The sequence below is a fragment of the Ptiloglossa arizonensis genome, chromosome 1, assembly GCF_051014685.1.
Source record: "Ptiloglossa arizonensis isolate GNS036 chromosome 1, iyPtiAriz1_principal, whole genome shotgun sequence".
Classification (NCBI taxonomy): domain Eukaryota; kingdom Metazoa; phylum Arthropoda; class Insecta; order Hymenoptera; family Colletidae; genus Ptiloglossa; species Ptiloglossa arizonensis.
Window position 1 is genome coordinate 20768136 of NC_135048.1, and position 19506 is coordinate 20787641.

The window sequence follows — 19506 nt, forward strand, 5'->3', positions numbered from 1 at the left end:
ACGTGTGTATCTTGTGCGTAAAATCCGGACACTTCCGGTTACGTTTCCCGTAGGTTTTAACCCTTCGTCGACGGGCAGTTTATCGTTGCTTTTATCGCTATTATTTACATATTTATTGCACCAACTTTGCAACAATAAGAAACACCGAGTCGTTTCATAAACCTTCGAATACTTGACACGTTGCGAACTTTCAACTCGATGCAAATGTACGTAAAGAGAGTACTGGGTTAGGTAGACTCTTTTGTACAGTTTCTCGCCAAGCTTTGAAACGACTCCGAACAAGACGGGTGACATTTTACAGTTGAATACGAAGGAGAGGAAAGTTTACGTTAGGCGCGTTACGTGTTTGAAATTTGATAAATTATACAGTATGGGAAATTATACGGTAATTATGCAGTAAATATTTATTTACTGGACGAGTTTAGCTATTGACTGTCCGATTTCTACGAAAGGGACACGGATAGATTAATTTAGGGGGAGAAAGAAGTCGTTCAAGATGGCTACTATGTAGACGATTGATACTTTTTGTACAACGTCTGTACATATTTTCATCGAGTACAATTTATTTAAATAAAAGTAGACAAAGATTTGCGAAAGAACCTGATATTGAATTATAAAGAGCGAGAAACGTGTACAGTGTACAAAGGAGCGCTGTTTTCGAACCTAACCTCAATTTATCATTTTTATAATCCGTTCGTTAAGACTGATTTGTCTTGGAGTCGGAGATATCTGTCTCGAAATCGGAAAATTAAAAGAAATGCAACACAAGATGTGACGAATGTTTAGAACATGCAACGATTTGAAAAAAAAAGAATATCATGTACGTGCATTGTATACATTGTTAGAGCAAATATTGTTTGTTTGTACCTCGTAAACGCATATTCTTCACCTTCAACCGTAATTTGCTGTTACGTTTTTGAAAAATAATTACAGTGGGAGAAGATAAAAAACTGAAAGAAATTGTTCAGGGATGTAACGCAAAACTCGGACCTAATAGTTTACGAATGATAATCTTTCGAGACGTTTCGATAAGGTAAATCTATTGAAAATGTTGCGCCAACGTTTACCAATTGACTTTCACATTGTCGCAAGTGATAACCGCGCGTTTACAACAGAAATTCAACGTAATTGGTGCGAGCGTCGATGTAAATTTACACGGCATCCTTCGTACAAATAACGTGTATGCGTAACAAAAGGGAAACTGATAATAAAGTAGTCGTAGCTATGTACACTATGTACACCTTTATGGAAGAAAGGAACATTATCGTTAACGGAAAGCCAACGAAACGCGTCCTCCAGATACGAATGTACAAACTGGTTTCGTTATCGTAATAAATTATACCATTATCTTTAACGTACTCGCTTAACTCATTCGTTTCAACGAAGACAACAGTAAACGACGACCGAAGAATTTTTCTATCCTTTCTACGAGCGAACCGTACAACTATTGAATATTATTTAAAAAGAAACATTCACGAAATCAATTCCTTTCTTGTCGTAGAACAAAGTGTCTGAAACTTATGGTAAACAACAGGAACCTGTAATCATTAAATAACACACGTGAGGTCGATTACGCGTCACCCGTTCGAAATGTTCACGATTGGACAATACGGTACCGAATCTGCTGAAAGATCCGAATGTTACGCGTAAATAATTGTAAACTACTCGCGCTGTATTCGTAAAATGAAAGCGATTCGCCGCTATCGATCGACAAAGGCAGCGAAACGAACGAAACGAAAACGTTGTTATCTTCGACACTTACGAAACCGTAGCCTCTACTTTTGCCAGTCTGCCTGTCGGTGATGACCACGGCCTCCTCGATGTCACCGTACACGTTGAAATGTTCCCTGAGACTTTTGTCGGTGGTGTGATACGGTAAACCACCGACGAAAAGTTTCGTCCATGTGGTGTCCTTTTGTTGAGGCGTAGTGCCGGCCAAAGCGCCGAGGCTCGAGACCAGCTCGTCCGGCCCTGGCGCCCCGACGGCACCCACAGTGCCGACGGTGCTGAGACCAGCGGCACCAGGCATCAACATCCTCCAAATTTTGGCGAGATCACCGCCGGATGATAGGACTACTTGCTCAATTTTGACACCTTCTGTGGTACTTTGCACGAACGTTACTCAACGTCACAGGCTTAGCAGCATTTAGGCGACCGGCAACTTGGTTACCTGTAAAATTCGGTAGAGAATTACAATTTTCATTTATCCGATATTTCTTCACGCGTGTTTTTAACGCGCGGTGGAATGAAAATGTCGATTCGTCGCAATTGTATCGTACGAAAGGGTGGTCGCGACGTCCACTGTGTGAGCGTTGAAATCTCCGACGTTCAAATATCCCGCGCGCGTGGGAACTGCGTGCAAGTAGCGCTGCCTATGGCGAGTCGTGAATTTCAGGGTCGAAATAGTAGATTCCGAGTAAAAACATTAGGCGCGAAACTAGTTTCGTAGATTCCATCCGGCCGGGTGAAATAACAGAGGTTACGAATTTTACTTCGAAGAGGAAGAATTAGATTCTATTGCGTTAGAAGGTCTTTAACTATGTGTACGTATAAGCTGATCTAGTTTCGAAAACGGTAACGGAATCGAATTAGTAAAATTAAAGAAATAATTAAAGAGTAGTGAAATAATAGTTACGCGTAGAGGAAAAGTTAACTCGCATTGTTAGCTAAGGGTCTTGGCAGTTTGTACAATTAACGTGTCGAAATATCGTAAAGCTTGCAATCGCAAAATCGATGTACGTTTAAAACCTTTATTCTCGAATTGAAAAGATTTTCTGACTCGCGCGATAAGTGCGGCTAACTTTCCAACTTTACTTGATTAATACGATTATCAACAATTTGGTAAATGCGTTACGCTTTTCGGTTTCAACGAATCGTATATACTTTGAGTTTATCGATAGTGGCAACACTGTAATCACGGCGTTAAACGCAACGACGTAATGAAACGACGAGCAAACAACGGTGGCCACTTTTATTAAAAAAAGAAGAAAAAGTGAAACGCATTGTTTGTACTCTATAAAATGCTCGTATTGTAACGTAGTTAAAAATTGGTATACAGAATTTCCTATTACCGCTCAATGTGTCGGTAATTGACACATTTATCTCTCGACAAATACGTATACACATATTGAACAAACCGCGAGCGGAAAAATTGCTCGTCGATATAATAAACGGGAAACGATCAAATTCGTTGAATGGTTCTGCATTCGTCGGTTTTCGAGACATGGTCGTTGCTAAAGGGAGCAATCGAGAATAATCGTGGAAAAGCGAGAAAACGAGAAACGTTCCGGTAGAAAGTGCGCGGTTAATAAAAAATGAAAGCGTAATATATCGGGTTGTTCGGAAAGTCGTTTCGTTTCGGAGAATATACAATTCGATAAAACGTTTATACACTCTGAAAAATCGTGTTTCGTTTTCACCGAAAAAAAAAAAAAAACTTTTCGAACAACCCGATAGAATACATCAGTCGAGGTAATATACATACGAATAGTTTAAAGGTTAGAATAATAATAATAATAACAATAATAATAATAATAACCTAATGATACAAAGGACAAAGATCATCGAACGAACAGCGAGGCGCACGTACGCGAAACGAAGAACTGTGCGCCGAAAATTGAACGCGTCGTTCGTTAACGTGCGTCCCTTCTTTCGAATCGGGTCGGTCCACGTGATATCCACGCGAAATTCGCAAACAAACGCGACACGATCTCGTTCGCTCGCCGATGTCCGACCTACGTCTCTACCCTACGTGTCGTATGACATCGAAAGAAGGGAGAAGAAGAGAGAAAAAGAAAAAAAAAAAAAAAAGAAAAAAAGCCGCTGTTCCCTCCTTTCGGTCCCGATAAACCGTGGTACCGTTCCATCCATCCGTTCGCGTCTCCCGATTCCCTAACTCGAATCGATGACTCCGTTTCTCTCTCCGCGCGTATTATAAAAGGGAACAGATCGGAATCCCCTTCTCGCGCGGAAGCCGAGCCCCCTTTCCGCCCGGGGAAAAACCGGCGAGTCGGTGGCAAAAAGAGGAAGAACAGGCACGACCGGCGTGGACGAAAGAAGGACGCGGGAAGGTACCTCGAGCGAAGAAAAGGGCGAGGAGAAGGGACCCTGACCTCCATTCAAGGCTCGGTAACGGCCTGAAAAGGGAGCCAGTTTCGCTCTCCTCGCGAGGAGCCTGGCTCTGCGAGCTGGCTCGGGGACCGTGGGCCTAGGTAGCAGGGTACTTTTCGTCCGGCTCGGCTTTCGAAATTCTGCAATGCTGCAGGGCAAGGATAGAGGAGGTAGATGGGTCCCTCCCTCCCCCCACACCCCCCCACCAGCCCTCTTTCACTTTTTCCCTCTTACCAGGGTTCCGCGCTCCTTCTCGCACTCGCATTGTGCGCATCGGGCGGCAGACCCTGCGAAGTGGGCCTCGCGCGTTCTCTTCCGACCCCCTCCTGCAACCCCCCACCCCACCTGCCTCACTACCACCAGCACCATCCGTGACAGTGCACCACTTTGCCAGAACGGCCCTCCGTCGTCCGTTTCTGTCCGATCCCCTAAAACGACGGCAGCTGCTGCAGAAAACCGGTGCAGCACGCCGTATAATCATATTGTTGTACTGCCATCGGACTCCTCCTCCACCACCACCGTTGCTCTTTCTCCCTTTTTTCCCTCATCCTAGAGCCGGGCGCAACTACGCCCGGGACTACGTTCGGTCGAGCATAAAGGCCGCCTTTTTCTTTTTCCGCTGCTTTTTTCTCTTTCTCTCTCTCTCTCTCTCTCTCTCTCTTTTTATTTTTCTTTTTCTCTTTTTCTTCTTTTCTTTTTTTTTTCTTTTTCTTTTTTTTAATACCGAGCTACCGTGGAAGCAACGACCGTGCGCGGCTGATAAATGCTAAACAGCGTGCGCTCCGGTTCACGTTCGCAATACGGGGTGTGTAATTCTACGATTAATTTACCAGCGGCGGGGTTAACCCACCGGTGTATAATATATTTCCTAGCAATGGTGATCAACGCACCCGGTAATAATCTCCGCAACGGAAGCCACGTCGTTGAGTATCGTGCGAAATTATCGGGGCAATTGGTATCGTACGAAACGAACGCAACACGAAACCAACGAAAGCTGCCATCTTGTACGCGGAACAGTTTCATCGACGGTCGAGGTACAGCGGAGAACGCGCTCGACGAGATCCCGTGCAGCTCGAGTGATACCGAATTACACAGACGGTGTATAGAACAGTAGCAATAATAATAACAAATACGTCCAGGTTGCGTCAGAGTTGCGTAGAACGTGACACGTTGGATTGTGTAAAAAGACGTAATATATAGAAGCGAGGATGGGTTACGCGTACACGGTACAAGCGCCAGCAACGGCTACGCGCTGGTGTTAACCTAACCTCAAATATTTCGGCGCGTTCGCTGTCGGATACGGCGCGTCTTCGCATCCGGTACCGAGCTAAAGATACTAACATCGACAGCGATCCGATACGTTCGAACCTACGAACAATTCCTGTATTCACCGTGGACGGGATATGTTGCACTCGTGAATCAAACGAAGCGCGAAAATGGATGCGCGTTCGGCACGGAGACGCGTGGAACCGTGAGCAAATTTTAGAGAAGGTCGAGAAATTTTTTATCGACGAAAAAAAACGACGAAACACCGTTCCGTGGAACGATGCAGTTTATTAGGTTGTTCGGAATGTTCGATTCGTTTTTTTTTTTTTTTTTTTTTTGTGAAAATGAAACACGATTTTTTCAGAGTGCATAAACATTTTATCGAATTGTACAATCTCCGTTTTGGAAAACGAAACGAATTTCCGAACAACCGAGAGACTCGACGGTTTGCCCGATTTAAATGTTCGCCAAGGCCCCGAGGAGAGCCGCGGTTAAATAAATAAAGAAATTGTTGAATCGTTCCACTATTTCAACGATTTATTATCTCGGTATCCGACATCCTGTGCACTAATAATCCGTAAATTGGTTCTGACGCGCGATACCTTCAATTATATTCAATGCATATTATATCGCAACGCTTGATAAACACCGGCGCATAATTCGAAACCGCTGGAAGATAAAACGGTGAACACTGGATAAATGCAGGAAGTGAAAGAAAGATTAAAATTTATGTTGTTAAAGGTAAGCGAACGGCCGGTTTTAAAGACGAAGACGCTGCGCGCGAGAGATCCGAGCAACATTCAAAATTAGAAAGTTATTTAAAACGGGAACGTTTGTGCATTTGGTTCAGTGCACAAGAATCTTCGCACCGAGCCGAATAAAACGATTCTTTTAAGAGAAACGGTGGCGCGAGATTCACCATTTTTCGTTGATCGATCGATACGGAAAATATCCGAGGGGAAAAGACGAATTCGGGCAACCACGATGTTCGTCGAGCTCGGTCAAAGTGGACGCGCACATTTTGCCGTCTTTCTTTTTAATGGATGTCGCGAGGTTACGACTCGTCGAAGAAAAATGCTTCCAACCCTTTAGGTTATAAGACGCGTCGCTGTAACGACCACGGTGAGTGTCAATAACGTCCGATAAATCGACAGAAGCGAACGTCGGGCATAAATAAATCGAAGCGTTCAATTTTACGAAATTATTTTGTCCACTTGAGCAGTAAGCGAAATCCTGTATTCTGCGCAAGGTAGGAAATACCGGTGAAAATTTTGATATACTACATTGAAGAATTCGGTGGCAAAATAAACATTACTCGGTCAGCTGCCGTTGAACGAGCTAAAATGGTCTTCGAGGGAAATCGGTGGGTAACGATAAACCATTCTCTCTTCGATCGACGTACGCGAGAAACGAAACGTGTCAGCGATGATTTCGAGTATCGAGTATCGAGAACCGTTTGCACCGAAATAATTTCCGATAGTCTCGCAAAAGGCTACGACATCACGCTCCGATCACGGAGCAGCCTCGCGCATACGACATTGGCCGATTGCCACGCGCTCGACGAAACTAACTAAAATATCTTCTCGGCCAAAGTCGCAAAGGCCAGAGTTCCAGAAAATACCAGAGAATGCCCGGCTTTGTTTAGCCATCGGTGCAAAAAAGAATCACCGTAAAAAAGGAGAGCGCCGAACGAATAAGAAAAATAAGGAAAATCACGAACGTAGAAATTTCGAGCAACCTCCTCCCAACCTGTTGTTCTGGAAGCTAATACTGAAAGTTACGCGAATTTTATCGCTACACTATTCTCGAGACATGGAAACGGTATACATTCCCTGACGCTCGAAACCCGATTTTACATTCCCATATGCTCGGTTATTTATTATCGCTTAATACTATTTCGGACACGCGAGAAAACAGCGTCGCGATAATAAAAATAATAATAATAAGATCGGTGGATGTTTCACCGAAAAGTAAATCGGACGGTTTGCTCGAAGGCGTTCGAGAAATTGAAAATCGCTTAAACGAGACGATACGATGCGTTACATAAAATTTTACAGTATCTCGATTTTCTATATCGCGGCGATAAATCTTTGTTAATCGATGTTGTATCGCGATCGTTGATTCACCGGGCGCTAGTTACGATAATTATTCGCACCGTAGAAAAGAAAAAATGTTAAAAATTATGTTTCCCGGGTTCTTCACGCCAGACGACTGTAATCACCTGCACGCGTTTCCAGGCCTTCTGCTAAAGAGAAATCGTCGAGCCGACGTCGAGGTTTATTAATAAACGTCGTGGTACACGTGCCCGTCGTCGTGTACCCCCTTTGTCGCGACGAGGCCGCTGCAACAGGGGTGAAAGAGGAGCGACCGAGAGAATAAGCAGATCGTTTTACGAACGCGCGAGATAGCCTCGCCGAAACATTTGGCCATTGGGTAAACAGCATTTCCCGGACTCGCGTTGTAATCCGTCGAAACGTTCCGCGTGGCCCGATTACCATCGAGACTTTATTAATGCGCGAGCATCGCGCGTCGTGTCACCGGCACGGTTCGGCATTCGTCGGAACGAAATGCTCGCACGATTCGTCCCCGAAGATTTTTCGACGAAACTGGAACGCAACGGACAAACGACAGCGGACGGCAGGAGCATTAATTTCATAACTCTCGAAGCGGACATTAATATTCCATTGGGTAATCTAACACGGTCTTAATGACCGCGCTAATGATATCTTGCCAAAGCGCCAGAATATCGAACGCGTACGAACGCAATTGGGCAACCGAGTCTTCGACAAAATTATTCACACGGAATTAAAGATATTCCGATACGCACCTCTCGTTCCTCGGACCGCTGTTGCCAGATGCACTGCGATATCGTGATTAATCCCAATGGAAAACACCAGGAAGGAATTCACACCAGCAACCGCTTTACCCAACGTAATAATCGGAGTCGACGATAAAATCGACGGTGTGGATTAACAATACACACGGACAACAGCTGCTCGCGTTAACGAAATGAAGCGTTTTTTCCTTTTTAGTTGCTACCGCGGACTGACCGTGACTGCCCGCCGAAATTTCGCGCGTCCAATGAAATGTAAATTCGTCGCGGTACACTGTTGCCCGACACGTACGTGGTAACCGACGATGTCTTTACAATTGGCGATTTTCCCTGCGCGCACACATCCGACACGAACGAAGGCCCACGTGCGAGTACCAAACTACCTTTAAGTCACCGTGCTGCACACCAGTTCGCCGGGTTCCTCGACGGCGTCTCTTTTCATTGGTCCAGCCCGGCCCCCACCACTTCGCGGTGCCAGTAGCGTAGCGTAACGACAGCAGGACGAGGGACGAATGAGACGACGAACGGTAGAGTTGGCCAGTGACGATGTGTTGACAAATCTTTCGTCATTTCGGCTCATAAAAAGGATTTCAGGTTTTTAAATAATCATTGTCAGGAGTGAATCGACGAACTTCGCGACCCGTTACGGAAATTTCGACCCTTCTCGACGATTCACGTTCGTGAAATCTACGGCGACATTTTCGCGTGTCGTAACGTTGCACACTCGAGTAAATAACTTTTTCTTATCCGCGTCGAATCGAACGAAATAATTTCCTTTTTCAGGGACAATCGGTCTTGTACCATCGGAAAGTGATTTCAACGTAGATGTATTCGTTTGTTTCGTACTCCGGGCTCGTCCAGATGGTTGATTCTCCGTGTTACGAAAAACTTGAATATTCCTCGATAATTTTTACGCGTACGGCGCTGCCGTTTCTCGCCGTATATCGCTACTTTCTCGCGGTTTTGACAGGATTCTAGCAATTCCACGACGAACAAACAACGGCGGTTAACGTACCGGGAAGAGACGACATGCCGGTGCCACAATTTCGGCAGCGTTCGAAAGTGCTTCGGGCCGAAACGATCCTACGGGATCCGTGAGGCAAGGCGGTGGTCCGTCGAGGAGTATCAGCTGTTCGAATTATTATCGTTGCAGACGACGGCAGATGTTCACTAGCCTGAAACGCTCCCCCGAAGGTTTTGAACCCGCTGATCTCTTTTCTTTGGAGCGGGTGAAAAACTTTCAAGGAAGCCCAACGTCCCGTTCAATCTCGCACAATACCAATACCTTGTGTGCACTTTCCGCAAAATAAGAGGAACGAATTAAAATATGTGGAACAAAGGAACCACGGGTTAACATTGTAAAAGATATTTGAAAGTTGTACAAATTGTTTCGATAACATTCTCCTGATTTAAATACGTATCGTGTTCCGAGTTTACGAGAGTATTGGGGCAAAATGTGTTTACATGAATATTTAGTATAATTCTAATAACGTGGACTTTGTACCAGGAAACTATAACGGTTAAAACTAAGGTTGGAAAAGTGTAAAGAATATTGTAAAATTTCATTTCAGGATTTATGTTTTTCTTTGAGAAATTATGCTGGGTCAATATCGACCCAATATTGCATATCGGTACTGGTAACGATTATTTTCCCAGAACAATAAATTTAATACGGTTCCGCCATTGTCCTGATCGTTCCCAGCTACCGTTTCCAAAACATCTGTAATCGTTTACGAATATTAAATTTATTTTCTTCTCTATCTTCGTAAACGGATCTCGTAAAGAAATTTTCTCGCGTTGTCTACGATACGAAATAGGAAATATTGAATAAAAAAATCGTATCCTTTTTGAAAGCAGGTGCACACGTGTCGTTACGAAACACCTTTCTCTTTAGCATTCCGTACAACAATTGACAATCGAACATCGTTTCGCGCGCGTTATCGAACTCCAAAAACACGACGTTTGTACCGATGTAAACCGCTTCGCGTTTCAATGAAAGTGTCCACCATAAATGGACAAGATTCTTCTCCATACAGAAACTTCAAACAAACAGTAACAATTACATAAAAAATACAAATCCCAATAATAACGATACAATCGATTCGAATAAGTTAAATGAAACAAACACCGCCGAAAAGTATCTTGCTTGTAATCCAGCGAAACTGGAATAAAATTTCGCCCAACTCTGGTATCCCCTCCATTTCGTTGTTCATAAAGGTGGTTTGCGTTTTATTCAGGAGTTAAACGAACCGTATTTGCATCGAATGGTTACTTTGGAAGCTTCGAATCGATATACAGGGTATCTCTGACAATAAATGATCGCCGAAAAGTGGTACGGTCAAGTGGCCCCGTAGGTAATTACGTTAAGAATAATTTGACGAGAGAGCTAGCTCTTCCTCGATGTTGAACGATCAGCAGCCTCTGTTCGTCGCATTGTTCGAAGCATGCCGTTAGTTACATGTCACAAAGTATAGGATATCGTCGTCGTCCGCATTTGAAGGAGACCCCATAGGTTCATGGCACGCGCTGCCAGCTGCCCCACAGCTGTCTCTCTCCTCTGTCGTCCCTCATACACGAAGCCGGGGTTCTTACCCGAGCGTAGTACATTTACCACACAGAACGAGCGGTTCCGTCTCCGTGTGCACGTGCACCAGGTTCAAAAGCGCGTGTGTCCCGAGCATATTTCGATAGGTATATACCTACGCGCGACGTTGCTACGTGGTTGCATACTCGATGAGGCGCACCCTTAAAGAACGTCAAGACGCGCGCCTTGAAAGGGTGAACCAACACCCTTATTGTTTACGAACGGTCCGTCCGTTTGATAAAGTTTCAAATACTCGCGCAACGTTCTCGCGTATTACGGCGAACGCTTCTAAAATTCGCTCGATCGTCCGCTGGTTTCGAGGTTAGGTTACCTACGCGCGCGTTGCTTGCAACCTCGTCTTTGCACACGTAAATCTATACTTATCTCCGCTCCTGTATATTGTTCTTTTACTCGGTACTTCATTTTCTATTTTTTATAATACCGCTGCCACGGATCGACCGGATTTTCATTCCAACGAAAAAATAACGAACGAAACCAACGTACCTGTGGCGATTCAATCGAACGGTTGAATGTTCAGTTCGTTGCGAAATAGTCGATTCTATTCTGTTCTTCGGAAAGTTATTTTCCAAATGGTCTTTCACGATAGCATTTTTAACATCTTTCCCCTCGATCTTAGCACTGGGAGTACCTACCAGAAGAAGTTCATTATCTGCAACCTTGAATGACTTTGACGCCATTGAATTCGTTCGCGCATGGACTACGCGTATCCATATTGAAACACACACGCACACATGTATATTGGGTTGTCGAAAAGTCATTTCGTTTTCCAAAACGGAGAATGTAAAATTTAATAAAATGTTCGTACAGTCTAAAAAAATCGTGTTTCATTTTCACCGAAAGAAAACGAAACGACTTTCCGAACAATCTGATACGATTCGAATGTGTATTTTCATTCAACGGATGAAGCGTGTTTATCCTTTGTTCCTTGTTCGAAAATTCAATTCGGATCAAGATTTCGCTTGTCTCTGCCCGGTGCAATTTAAACGTATCGCTGTATTATTACCGATGTTATTATTTCGATGAAACGACAAGGAAGATCGAGAGTTGTAGGTAGCTTTAGAAAGTCAGAGGGAGAAGAACATAATCGAAGCGCGCGGTTAAAAAACTGTAAACGATTTTTATATGCCGGCGAAAGTTTTGGCGGAGTGACGTAGCGGACTGTTATGGTTTCGTTCCATATTTATCGGAAGATCAAATAATCTCCTTGAATCTCTTTGCGAATGTGCGAATATCAACATTATGGAGAACAGGAAATTTTATTTGCATATATATATAATATATATACATCTAGTGCGTGTATATATATATATATATATATATATAGACATTCGATACGAGAGAAAAATATCGTCGAAGATCGAGCCGGTGAAACTTTCAAAAAGTTTCGTTTAACGACGTTTGAAAATTTCTCGCCCCCCTCTTCCCGCTGAACGAGATCCCAGTCTTTTGTTTTTGCAAATTTTATACACGGTAGCGTCGCTCGTTTATCGTATCACTGGAGTGTCCCGCGGGGGTTTACATTTGCGGTTTCTCATCCGGCTTGTCTGACACGCAGGAAATAATCCTGAAGTGTCCTAGAGGATGCAAGGCTATTGGGTTTCGTGTGGAAAAAGCGCGAGCGGGCGTAGAAAAAGACGGTGAAACCGAGGACATTGTCGAGTGACGAAGAGACCCGGAGTGCTTGTGCTGAAAGTAGAAAAAAGAAAAGGAAGGGAAAGAAAAAAAAAAGAAAAGAAAGAAAGACGGAAAACCAAAGCTCGTACGATGAAGACCGGAAATCCTAGGCCATTCAACCCTGACACCCGGTATATATTTAGACTTAAAGAGACACGCTCTAATCTGATCGCATAGATACTTTCGCGACGACCAATCGAAAGCCATGCAACGAAATCCGATACGTTGGAACATCGTGAGTTTGTATTTTCGACGATATCGCGTTCACCGATCGATATAGCGAAACGTTACCGAACGGTTACATCGATCTCGCATCGTGACAATTGAAAATTAATTGATCACACGTTACCAGCGGCGTTACCCTTTGATTATTCATACGACAAATAACCTATGACACTTCTGGCCGGACAATATCCATTAGCGTACCGTTTCGATGCTATCAACGTCCTGAAGAAAAATTTAACGCTTCCGTGAAGGAAGTCGATCGTTTCCTATTTGCTTATTGCATAATCACGCACGCAACGTCGTTTCAGTATCGGACCTAACTCGATACACGTATCGAGCTTCGAAATAACCAGGTACGTGTAGTTTACGCGCATCTCGCGCGCACGCCACGTTAAAAGTGTAATGCAACACGGCGAAATTGTTGTAATCGTGTCAGCGGCAACTTCTGGTTAATTCGCTCTGGAAGGGTTCGCTTGATCCGATAGGATCGAATCGAAAACTCTCCGCAAACCGAGGGACAGGTGACGCGGAACTTGTTTTCGAAAATTGGAATAACCGTCGTTGGACGAAAAGTATTGTTACAATTGAACAGTCGTACTCGCAGCGAGTAAGATTTTCGTTCGTTTCGCGATCAATGGAACCAGGTGATGAATTAAAGTGGGAAAAAAAGAGATAAACTCGGAAGAAGAAATGGACGAAGTACGTGGTTTATCGTCGGCGATGAAACGATTAAAGATGACGGAACAAATAAACAAATGTCGACAATATGAAATAAAGGGAATGGTAAAGTACATTGTTGATGCAATAAATCGTATATGTTAAAGACGATTAATTACGAAAACGAAATAACTATTCAAGTATTATAATTTCTATCATTATTCGTATCAGAGTTCAATCATTAACGGTGTTCACGATATAGTTGTAAATGTAACTACCGATTATGTTTCCCGGCCAGAAGTTCACTTTGCATAGAAAAATATTATTTCCCGTGACGAGTGTCTCGATGTTATCGAAACGAACGATTAACATTCTTGCCATTTTTAAAAATATGTATAATATTGTTTCCAATCGATCCTTTTACAAACGCTTTTCTTTTTTCTCTCATACGTCGTCACATACCCAAGAACGCTTCGACGAACGTAACGAAAATAATTATTTCCATTTGTAGAAGGAGCACTTTGTTCTCTCGAGCGAACAAATTACGTTAACTTAATTACTCCGCGGCGAATGATCGTTCGACATTTCGTTTATCGGATAATCTTAATAACTCTGTGTTGCTTTCTTAATGTGTTCCCGGAAAATATTAGGCGAGAATGCTAATACAGTCGTCGGTTAATATTTCGAGCATCGGACTAAAATTGTCCGCGACAAGCAGTATTTACGAATTTGTGTTCACCGTGGCTCGATCGAACGAGTTACGAAAGGGGAACGGTGGAAAAATGTACGCCTTGAAAAATTATACGTGAAAGCTGCAAAGTATCCGCGTCTTTAGAGACACAATACCAGCAGTGGCGGCCTTCTCGAAATAGACGAGAAGCCCAGCCCTCCAAACTCGTCCGAAAATAAAACAGGTTTCTTCCCTGCGAGCCGCGCAGTCCAATTGGTCGCATCTGACAGAAGAGTTCACTGATTAATCGACAATTAAACAGGACCACGCTTTTACGTTTTAACGTCAGGTTTCGAACCGACAATGACACTCGAGTTATCGATTCGATGATCCGTTTTTCCTGTTTCTTTTTTTTCTTTTTTCTTCTTCTTTTCTTCGGCTATCGATGAAAAAAACAACCCGAGGCAACTGTGCAATCGCAATTGTCCAAACAAGCTGTATTTCACGGAGACCAGCGATACATACATACATTTCCTTAATTTATGAATTACGTCACCAAGGGCACGTAAATTGCCGGGGCACTTTCGAACACCTCCGAACGTTTCGTTACGTAGTAACATTTTATTGGCAATGTTCGATTACACACGATAAAGAGAGAAAAATATCTATATATATAATATAACGATTACAAACTACGTGTTATTACGTCTATTAACATTCGATGACCGAAGCAGCGAGCAAAATTAAGAGCTATAAATAATATGTGTTTCCTTGGATTCTGTAATTTATGGATAGGTTGTAAAGTGCTTGATAAACGATGACCAATTTGGCTCGAATATCGATTTTACGCGAACTGCAAAAGAAAATTCTATTAAAGAGGATCGAAACTCGTTATGAATTTTTCAAGTGAATTCAAACACGAACGATTCGTTAAACTCACGTTCACGAAAAATGCTACGAAACTTAAACGCTACGAATACAGTTCGTGTTTATACTACTAATCGTGTTTATTAATATTTTCGAGACAAGTGAATGGTAAAGGCGCGAATATCGGTATAATTTTTAACAAGTACGAATCACGTTTATCGAAAACTGTAATCTTACGTTCTTAAATACGTATTCGTTATTATTGATGAAAATCCTTCGCAACGTAATTGATTTAAATTACTCTCGTCAAATTCGTATCTATATCGTATTACCGTATATACTTGTTTCTTATTTATACGTTCACGTTCTAGAATTACACTTCCGCTTACAGGCAGGACGGAAATGTTTAAACGTTAAAAGAAAAAGTGAACCTTACACCGTACCCAATATTATTATCCCGAATACCAAAAAACATGCATTAGCAACTAAACTAAATTCACTGTTGACAGATGCGGACAAAAGGTTTCGCAAACAAGGTGTACCTATACCGCGCACGCTTTTTGTTATCAATATAGATACTCTTTGTGTGCACGTCGCTTGTGTTTCTTGTGTCTGGCGTTCAAAGCGATCAGCTCCATTACGCTTGCTCCATCTTCGTTTTGATAATCCTCCCAGTTCATCTTCTTCTTGTTCACACCTTTCGAGTAATCGTCGTCCTCGTCCTCGACGTAATCGTCCTGGATGTCCTCGTGATGTTTCATCACCGAATCGTTCTTCAACAACAAACGTCCCAAAGCTTTCGCTTTCTTTTGTTTCCCCTTCGACAGCACGGTTCTCGCGTTATCGTTCTTATCGGCAGGATTTCGCTTTTGCAAACGTTCGTTGAATACACGTCGCGACCATTTTTCTTCACCCGCCATCGGATCGAAGAGAAACTTCAACGTGGACGCCGCTGCGAACGTTCCGTTACGATATTTTTTGTTATTCCGGTTGATTCGTGTCTTCGGATCGTCGAAGGCTGACGTCACGTTTCTGTTTCGATATCGCCCGAAATTTTCATCAAACATCCGGAAATGAATCCCTCCGTTCGCTTCGTACTCTTCACGAGACAATGACACTTCGTGTTTACGGTCTGCCGTTTGTTTATTCAGCGTTACAGAAATGTTCGTAGGTGTTCCATGGAACAATGGTGGAACCGTCGTTAATCCCCGTGACGAATCACTGACGTCATCGTCGAGAGTCATCGAATACGTTTCTAGAAAAGTAACCGTCAACCGGTACAGAACTGTTATTTCGCCGAACGAAGTAACAAATCGACGAGAAACCATCGTTGACGCCACGAGATGTGGATTCGATAATGGTAAAGTTTCCAACGAGCGATTCTGTATTTTCTCGGCGCACTTAATATTTGTGAACGCGATACTTGTAACGTTATTATTTCGAAACGTTCGAAAGAACGCAACGATGCGATTTGTAACGATCGTTTCACGTGGCTGGGGATTATCTTAAAAAAAAAAAAATGAAAAACGTGTAACGATACTACAATACGTAATGTAAAAATTGAAACTAATAACGCACGTGGAACGATTCATTCTCACGATTGATTCCCGTATCCCGATTCCCGAACAAAATTACACGATACAACTCTGATCGAATAGAAGCAATACGCACGAAACGGTACACGTGTGATACTTACTTGCCGATACGTGAAAGTCGAACGTACACAGTAAATTAACGAATAATAATAAAAACACTTTCGCTTTCCCGCAACACATATTAACAACGATATTTTCTAAATTGCTTTTTACACACGTCGAAACTACGCTGTCTATTAGAATTCTGTCAACAATCTAATGGGGCAGTCGGCAATTATCACTGTGTCCTACTAAGGGTCGCGCATAGTCAATACCGTTGTTGTTATAACGCATGACGATCGTAATTATTTACAGCCAACCGACCGTACATTTAAGACATGGATTACGAAGAAACGAAATTAATAACGGACAGACATCGTTACGCGTTCAATTCCAAATGTATATCGCCATTTATTTCATTGAATTTTACGTTCGTTTTACATATATATGTGTACCTAATTAACAATAGAAAGTTTCAATCTTTCTTACGATACAGGTGTTCCACATATTGAAAATGCGTGTTGCTCGTGCAGGAGTCTACACGACGGGTCTGAAATCGTTGTTGCCAAATGGCGGTGTATTGTACGATGGATACAAAAATCGATTGAAATCGTTGGAAAAGTATTCGGGTATTTGTTCCTGTTGAAAGTCATTCGTCGGCGAAGAATCGACAGGAGGATTCGAATAATAATTGTACCTATCGTCCGAGTAAAAGTTCATTGGTTTGTCGTAAGAGGGTAAATTGTAATTAATACGCTCGTACTCTTGATATTTGTTCGTTTCCGTGGTAAATTCAATGTGGTGTACATTTTGCGGATATCCACCATAGTAGGGAAAAGGATTATTCGTTCCGTTATTAATCATCGTCGTGTTTTCCATTCCAGTCCCGTTTCCAGGTTTCGTGTTATTGGTATTGGTTACGTTCGCTTTTTCTACGCGAAAGTCGGGCATTGTTAACGAACCATCGTCTTCCATCTCTCGAGAAGCAATTTTCAACGAGTTAACCCCTTTCTTCTTGAATCCTTTCTGCAGACCGCATGGAGTAACGGGACTCACCCTCTGTCGATCACCAACCCAGATAGAAATGAAACATAAAATACGAAATTGGTACGGAAATGGAAAAAAAATCGTAAATTTTTCAAATTACAAATTTCTGTAAATCGAATTTCGAAGATTGTGGAACTCTTCCCCCCTGACGTGTACACACCATAGATCGAAATTTCATCGATAAAGACGAAAATTGCTCCACCAGTTGAAGAACGTCGTAACGTGCATCGATTCAATTATTTAAAATTAAATAAACCATCTCGTCCGTGAAAAATACTTTCGTATAATATTTTATGCGGTTTTTTACGATCTTATCGTGTTTCCCATTTGTGAAATTACATTTCTTGTAACACTTGTTGGACCTTTATGTACCGAATATACACGTACGTATTCGTGTGTTGGATTAATTAATCGTGAAAGCTTATTGTTAAGAAAGAAAGTGAAACTTTAAATTAACACTATCGAGAATTCTTGGAATTTGAAATTGGTTCAAGATCTCCTTGTTTGGCGTTCGCCAAGATTTTTGTAACGAGTTTAGTTATTCAATAGAAAATTTTGTATTCGTGTTCGTTTCTTCGAACGTTAATTACATTCAAATTTTGTAACTTATTCACCGAGACAAAAATATAAAATTACAATTTTAATAATCAATGAATTAATCTTGACATCCGGGTAATATAAACGGATTACAATACGTTCTCTTTGTATCGGAATTTTTATATATTCCGTTCTATCGTCTATCGAAATAGATTCGAAGAGTATGTCTCGTGAAAGAAATGGGGTGCGTAATGAAACGTGACGTGGTTTTCTGCACTAATTTCTATTTGTTCACCTTACCAAATTCTTACCTTCTCTTCCGCGTTCCGATCGTCTTCAATCTGCAATTCTACACTCCCGTCAGTGTTCTCTGCGACGTCGTTCGAGGTTCCGACATTCTCAACCTTTTTGGCCTCTTCTATATATTCATCATTGTTGTTCAACAATTCGGTCGATTTTTTATTCTCCAACAGATTCAATACTTGCTGATTCTGTGCCAACGCTTGGAAATCATTTTGCACACCGTCGAGCGATTGTAGTCCCAACGGGTTCAGTAAAGGATAATACCCCAAAGGAGCAGCGAAAACGTAAGGTTGTGGCATGTAAGGATATGGACCGTAAATTGCGGCAAGTTGAGATGCAAGTCGGGAAGCACCGAAATTAAAATTCACTGGCGGAGCTTTCATATACGTATTCACGTTCGACGATGCACCCGCTAGACTACCGACACTCAAACCGGCAAGAAAAGCCAAGTTTCCCAAGATTTTGGTCTTCCTATTTGAGGAGTCGATCTTCGTATTTGCAATTCTCTTCAAGTCTTCGATCTTTATTGGATACTGCCGTGGTATTAGTAAATCCTTCCATGGAACTTGTTTCTCTTCGCTTTTACCGTCATCGTTTGTCAGAGTTGATGTTTCTATCGATTGACGAACCGATCGTAGATTCTCGGATGTCGTTACGGTGCTACCGTTTAGATCTAAGAAATTGTCGCAATGAACGTAGCACACACGTTGGAGAGAATGATCATCGGGCGAATATAGGTTCTTATATAGTTTAATTATCAACAACGAATACTTACTGTGGCAACAAATAATGGCAATTAAGAACAGAAATACGAAGAAATTCATTGTGACTGCACGATGTTTGGAACGAGAGTGACGAGAAACCAATGAAACTGTGTAATTTCCATTGAATACCTGCGGGTCGCCCTCATGTTCTACTTTGTGAAAGTGTGTTTTTTTAGATATCGTTAAAAATATGTTAATTCCGTCAATCTAAACTTCCTTATTAGGATATGTGGGTTTCTACTACAAAATATTCAATTTACGGAAGCGCATATGTGCACAGGTATGAAACGTTTAATAAAAATGTTTTGTCTCCT

At 42.3% G+C, this 19506-nt stretch overlaps 3 protein-coding genes across 4 annotated transcripts in view; all 3 read right to left on the bottom strand.

Moving 5' to 3' along the window:
* LOC143151712 (RNA-binding protein 38) overlaps positions 1-8587 on the bottom strand; it is a 41947-nt gene extending 33360 nt beyond the window's left edge. For both annotated transcript variants that reach the window (XM_076321112.1, XM_076321100.1), the window contains exons 1-2: positions 8204-8587; positions 1763-2170 (exon numbers count right to left, since the gene is read on the bottom strand). In XM_076321112.1, the coding sequence (XP_076177227.1) occupies positions 1763-2035 (273 nt within the window). In that variant the 5' untranslated portion in view covers positions 2036-2170; positions 8204-8587. The remainder of the gene's footprint in view (positions 1-1762; positions 2171-8203) is intronic.
* Positions 8588-15429: 6842 nt separating this feature from the next.
* Positions 15430-16872, bottom strand: LOC143147207 (uncharacterized). Its single transcript, XM_076312272.1, has 4 exons — positions 16855-16872; positions 16604-16757; positions 16506-16553; positions 15430-16411 (listed from the first exon to the last, which is right to left on the bottom strand). Exons 1-4 carry the CDS (start codon positions 16870-16872, stop codon positions 15474-15476), a joined length of 1158 nt encoding a protein of 385 aa, XP_076168387.1. The 3' UTR covers positions 15430-15473.
* A 143-nt stretch (positions 16873-17015) lies between these two features.
* Positions 17016-19338, bottom strand: LOC143147214 (uncharacterized). The gene is made up of 3 exons (XM_076312284.1): positions 19322-19338; positions 18437-19202; positions 17016-17600 (listed from the first exon to the last, which is right to left on the bottom strand). The coding sequence occupies exons 1-3, from the start codon at positions 19336-19338 to the stop codon at positions 17079-17081; spliced, it is 1305 nt and encodes a 434-aa protein (XP_076168399.1). The 3' UTR covers positions 17016-17078.
* Positions 19339-19506: the final 168 nt, after the last annotated feature.